At 48.2% G+C, this 5417-nt stretch overlaps 1 protein-coding gene across 1 annotated transcript; it reads right to left on the minus strand.

Moving 5' to 3' along the window:
- Positions 1 to 477: 477 nt before the first annotated feature.
- LOC103073489 (all-trans retinoic acid-induced differentiation factor-like) lies at positions 478 to 4775 on the minus strand. The gene is made up of 7 exons (XM_007452227.1): positions 4664 to 4775; positions 3865 to 3986; positions 1988 to 2059; positions 1684 to 1755; positions 1461 to 1582; positions 1034 to 1131; positions 478 to 808 (listed from the first exon to the last, which is right to left on the minus strand). Exons 1-7 carry the CDS (start codon positions 4760 to 4762, stop codon positions 704 to 706), a joined length of 690 nt encoding a protein of 229 aa, XP_007452289.1. The 5' UTR covers positions 4763 to 4775; the 3' UTR covers positions 478 to 703.
- Between the last annotated feature and the right edge of the window lie 642 nt (positions 4776 to 5417).

Below are 5417 nucleotides of genomic sequence, written 5' to 3' on the forward strand. Positions count from 1 at the left end.
GATGATGTCGGCAGCCAGCCCGGACTTGCTTACCCACTTCCCCGGCAGTCGACACAGCGGCCCCAAAGGGCTGGCCCCGCAGGACCAACCCGTCCTCCAACACCAGGGCCGCCATGGGAGCGGAGCTCAGAAGCCGGGGTGATTACAGAGAAGCGTGAAACGCAGCAAGCCCCAGCGGATGCTAGAACCACGTGAGGACGGCGCGCCCGGATTCGGTCCACGTGGCTAGCCGCGCCGGTGTCTGGATCTACGGCGGCGTGGACCGCGCAGGAGCCCAGGTGCTCTGGGCGGCGGCAAACTGCGGCGGCGCGGGCAGCTGGCGGCGTGGGGGGCGGGGCCATGAACGTGAGGGGCGGGGCCAGGGCAGCGACAGGGTTGGGTCACCTCCTCTACCCTGCGCGAAGCGATGGGGATACCTGAGAAAACCCGCTCTCCCAACGTAGCCTTTACCACGCCAACCAAGAGACGAAAAAGAAAAAAAGAAAAACTGTTTATTATGGTCAACAGCACAAATGGGAACCGGTACTAGTCCACTCCTGGACTGGGTCTACAACACCCAGGGTTGTGCAAACTTCCATCCTCCTTCCGACGGCGGCCTCTGCCTTGGGAGGGAGGATCTGCTGACCCATGATGTCTAGGAAGCAAATCTCCCGGCTGGACTAAGATGGGGATGATCTTTAGTCAGTTGGAAGTCCTATGTGGTTCATGAAGCCTTGGCTTTTCGACGCTGAGTCCCCCAAAGGAGGGTGGAGATGGATAATGTGGTGGATCCCAGAATACCAAAGAACATGAGCAGTGAGAAGGAGCCCTGTGAATAACAGACCAAAAAAACTTCACACAGGGTTACATCAAGGGCTTACAACCTAACACCCAGTTCTTTCCTAGCATACCTGTCCCCTCACCCAGGGCAATTCTCTTATAGTTTCCTTCTCTAGGTGATTTGCACCAGCTCCTGGTCTTATGGCTCTTCTTTCAGAGAGGTACTTACTCTATGCATTTCTCTTATCCCTAATTAGAAGACCTAATTCCTCACCTGGCGCATACACTTGTAGCCATGGAAGCCTTCAGCACAAACACATTGCAAGCGACCTGGACCATCAGGTGCACAAGATCCATTCTCAGGACACATTTCTGAGAGCCAGAGAAAAACAGAGAACATCACTGGATTTCATTAGGTATGTTTCCCAAATATCTCCTTCAACTTAGATTCTCTCAACTGTTTCTAGGTCAAAGGTAGAGAGGAAAGATTACAGATAATCAGAACGTTGTCATCATCATCATCATCATCAAATTATTTTAAAAATATTAACAAGAGGTTAAGACCTTTTCTCTCCCAGGGATTAAAGCTTCAGAAACCCAAACAAAAGGCACTTAAGCAACTTTACTGTCTTTCTGATCTAAATCGGAGAATACAAGGGAGGAAGGGCAGTTTCTGGAGGGGTGGAGGTGAGACAACATACCTGGGTCCCCAGTGCTGTTGCAAAGGTTCCTTTGTTCTTGGCAGGTTTGGTTGTTTATATAAAAACTGACAGTATCCCAAGCATTAATACCTCCAGGACAGTTGACATCTTGTGGCAGTATCCTGAACACAACACAAGCAGTCATAATATGCAGCCTGAAGTTGCTGAGTTCACAGCACTGCCTCTCTTTGGTTCTCTCCCACACCCCACACCCCTTACTCACAGAGTCTGGAGCTGGGTAAAGCCACGGAAGGTGTTGGCCAAGTCACCCTGGAGGGAGTTTGCCTGCAGGTCTCTGCAAAGCACACACTGTTAGCACTGTGCTCTAGGAAAACACCTTACTTCCATTCACACATGAATGTGTGTGACTGGTAATCCAGTGTGTTTCTGGACTGGTTATCCAGTTCTCATTCTGAGTTGTCCAAATGTAGACAATATTTAAACATCCTTTTAGGAGTCCATCCTCAAAGACTTTCCCATCAACCCTTTGCCATAATCACCTTTTGGGAAGGATAATTACGACTTACATGATGATAGCAGTATGTGCCTGAGGAAAGTATGGACCAGGGTCCTTCAGAGAGCAGTTCTGGAGATCCAGCCTGAGGAAATAGGTAATCAGCAAAACTGTGTGTCTCTCCCCTTCATCCAAGGTAAGCTAATACAACCCCCTTATCAGCTAATATTAATTGAACACAGCTGTGTCGGGGCCACAACCTAGGTACTCTGGTAGATGTTTTAATCCTGCATTGTCCAATTAAGTAACCACTAGCAACATGCAGCTACTTAATTTAAATTTAAAAAATTCAGTCTTTCATTTGCACTAGCCACATTTCAAGTGTTCAGTAACCACTAAGGTGGTTAGTGGCTACTGTATTGGAAGGTACTGATACAGAACATTTTCACTGTGGCAGAAAGTTCCACTGGACAGTACCGTTCTTATCAGTATATCTATGCATCTGTGCATATATTGAAAGAAATTTGTTTCTTGTCAGGATTAGTGAAACTCACTCACATTGTAATATTATGATTCTCAGATCCACAAAAGGCCATCATATGGGAAAAAAATTCAAGTCACATAAATGAAAGTTTTTTCCAAGTGCATTTTCTACCACAGATTGGATGAATGTAAACTACTGGATATTAAGGTCCATGCCACACTATTTTTTCTTCAGTATCTATTGCTGTCTGTTCCTTTATTCTACAAATATTTACTGAGTGCCTACTAACTGCAAAATTTCAGAGAATTAAAAATAACATTCAGTATCTTAGCTTGCAAGTGGCTTACAATGTAGTAGGGGAACAAGACCATCACCAAAAATAAAAACAATATAAACATTAAATTAAAATATGAACAGTATATAAAATTAATTTGAGTGGTACAGACACTAAGGATTAGAGGAAGTAAAAAATAAAAAGATATTACTCTGGTTTTTAGTAGTAGGGAACATTCACAAAAGATGTTGGAATTAAAGGACAGATATGTTTTAATTTGGTGGAGGAAGGCAATTTTAGGTAAAGAGAGAGGTTTGAACAAAGAAAGAAAGGTGGAATGCTTTTGGAGGTAGGAGAGTCTGGCTGCTGCCAGACCCTCATGAAGGGTTTGGGTGGACAAATTGAAAGTAATGCTGAAAAGGTGGGTTGGGCCAGTCTATGGTAGTTTCTGGTTTGAACTTTATCCTAGGGCAACAGAAAATTATAAGTCTAATTTTAAAGCCAGAGAGTAATAAGGGAAAAAAATTGGTTTTCAGAAAGTTTAATATAAAGAAGTATTTAGGCAGATGAGGGCAAGAGATGAATGGAAGCAAGAAATGTGACATTTTGAGTCTGAAGTGAGGGTGCTCTGTAAGAGGAAATGTTTAACAGGAATCTAGAGGTACCCACATGTATCTGGACCTTGGAGAGAGGTCAAAGGAAACTAAAAGAGATCTAGTTTTGGGAGACACCTGCATAATGGGTGAAGCCATAAGAGTTGGATTCTCAAGAGTGTAAGAGGAAAACAATGCAGAGACTAATCCGCATAAGGGGACAAGAAGAGAAATTTGCCTCAATGACAAACATGAATTAATGAGAAGGGGAAGAAAACCATATTCCATAGTGTCCTTCAGGCCAAAGGAGTCATTTCATGCAGACACACAGTAAATAAGCCAAAGAGTTGACAGTAAACAAAAGAAACAAGCTTAAAAAAATGCTAACAATGATGACTTTTATGCATTTCAACCAGGAAGAACCACAGGGTGTTTACTTAGCCAAAAATGCTATAACAGATTTAAAAGTCTGAGACTCATGGTTTAGATGCCTCCAAAACAGGCACGAATATTTATCTCAAAAGCCAATCAGGCAAGCCTTGAAGAATTTGGTTTGGTAACTCTTTTCCAGTAACCAGGGATGTCTTCTCCTCCCTCACCCCAGTATGGTGCCCTTCCAATTCAGGCAGCAGCGGGCGCGCAGCAATAGGTCTGACGTCTGCTTACAATAAAGAGCCACTTCTGACAAGTTTTGCACACTCCCTGGACACTGGATGCATATCTGCAGAAGAAAGAAAACTATTAGGACTCCAGAAAGAAAAGCCAAGAAAAAAACAAGGATCAAAAGTTAACTGCCAGTACACTCTCCAGAATTCCTCTAACACAGGGCATGGAAGTGTCCTACCTTTATGTCAGGTTTACTAGAAGACGCATTTCTTCCCCTTGGAACCAGGCGCCAAAACAGCGCACCAGAGAATTTCTGTACCAGATCTTGTCCAGGGAAGGACCTCATCTTTGAGAATTACTATTCGAACATATATATTATGCCCTCTCCGATGACTTCTCAATCTGCCAGCCCCGATTTGGCGGGTAGGACTGCAGGTACACAAAGAACTCATCAAGCATTACAGAAAGTACAGTCCTGCCAACGCACGATATACGGCATTCGTACGCTGTTAAGCTTGCAGAATAGCCAGAGGTCTCGTTTGTAGAAAGAACGACTTAAAGTTATTCAACGATTTTAAGGTGCAAGGAGGTCAAATTTAGAAGGTCTTTGGACGTCGGCAGGGCGAAGGCGCTGGGAGACAGCGGCCTGAGTACTCGGAGTGGGAGCTGGCTGGGCTATGTCTAGCGAGGCCCCAGGGACGAAATCGGGGCTGCGCGGAAGCAGAAGAGTGGGGAGAGCCGAGGGCCGGCAAGCAACTCTGTTTCAACCCAACCTTTAATTTGCTTCAGTACCTCGGGTAGCGCCAAAGCCCTTTCCACGCTCAGAACGAGGAGTAGGGCTGCAGCCCAGGGCACCACGCTCAAAGAACTGTCGAGCCCGCGAAGGGCCATTTTCCGCTCCCTCTGTCCTCGGCTGATCGCGAGACTTGCGCGTGTGGCCCCGCCTCCCACCGTGTCACGCCCTCGCCGGGGCGTGGCCTAGTCTGCCAGGCTAGTCCGCTGGGCCCGTCGGTCCGGGGAGGGCTAGGGGTCGCTGCTAGTCGTGAGGTCAGCGCCCTTCTCTATGTGCCCCGGTCCTCGTTCGGGAGGACTGACCACCCCCTTCTTCTTTTCCCCCTTAAGCGAAGGCCTCCCCGCCACTGCTCCCTCAGCCCCGTGTTCCTTGCACTAGGAGCCGGAGTCGCGTATTCGCAGCGGCTGGGGGTTAATCCATTTGCCCTCAGTAAACATGGCGGCGCGGCGACGTGGGCGCGCAGGGGGCGGGACCCCGCTGTCACCCGGTTTGGCGCTGCGGGGCCGGCTCTCAGGCGGCTGCCGGACCCACGTGTGGAGACCCGGCAGGTGGGCCGGACTGGGGCGGGCCGACAGGGGGTGAGCCGGAACACAGAGGCTCGGGAGAGTGGCGTCAGAGTGGGAAGGGACGAGTAGTGGAGGGGAGGAGCGGAGAGTTGAGGGGCGGAATGGGCCGGCCCCTAGAGTGGGGGCCCGGGAAGATCGGAGGTGCCGGCGACGAGGAGGTAGTAGTTCTGCCGCCTCGCGTGTGGAG

Source organism: Lipotes vexillifer, unplaced genomic scaffold, assembly GCF_000442215.2.
Source record: "Lipotes vexillifer unplaced genomic scaffold, Lipotes_vexillifer_v1.1 C27453250, whole genome shotgun sequence".
In the NCBI taxonomy this organism is placed as follows: domain Eukaryota; kingdom Metazoa; phylum Chordata; class Mammalia; order Artiodactyla; family Lipotidae; genus Lipotes; species Lipotes vexillifer.

Bases quoted from the DNA above. Each gene is read 5' to 3' on its own strand.
- LOC103073489 (XM_007452227.1), bottom strand. From the start codon at position 4,762: ATGGCCCTTCGCGGGCTCGACAGTTCTTTGAGCGTGGTGCCCTGGGCT. The intron at 2,060-3,864 runs GTGAGGGAGGAG...CTATTTCCTCAG, and splicing joins TGGAAGGGCACCATACTGGG to GCTGGATCTCCAGAACTGCT. The intron at 809-1,033 runs GTGAGGAATTAG...TGTTATTCACAG, and splicing joins GCTACAAGTGTATGCGCCAG to GGCTCCTTCTCACTGCTCAT.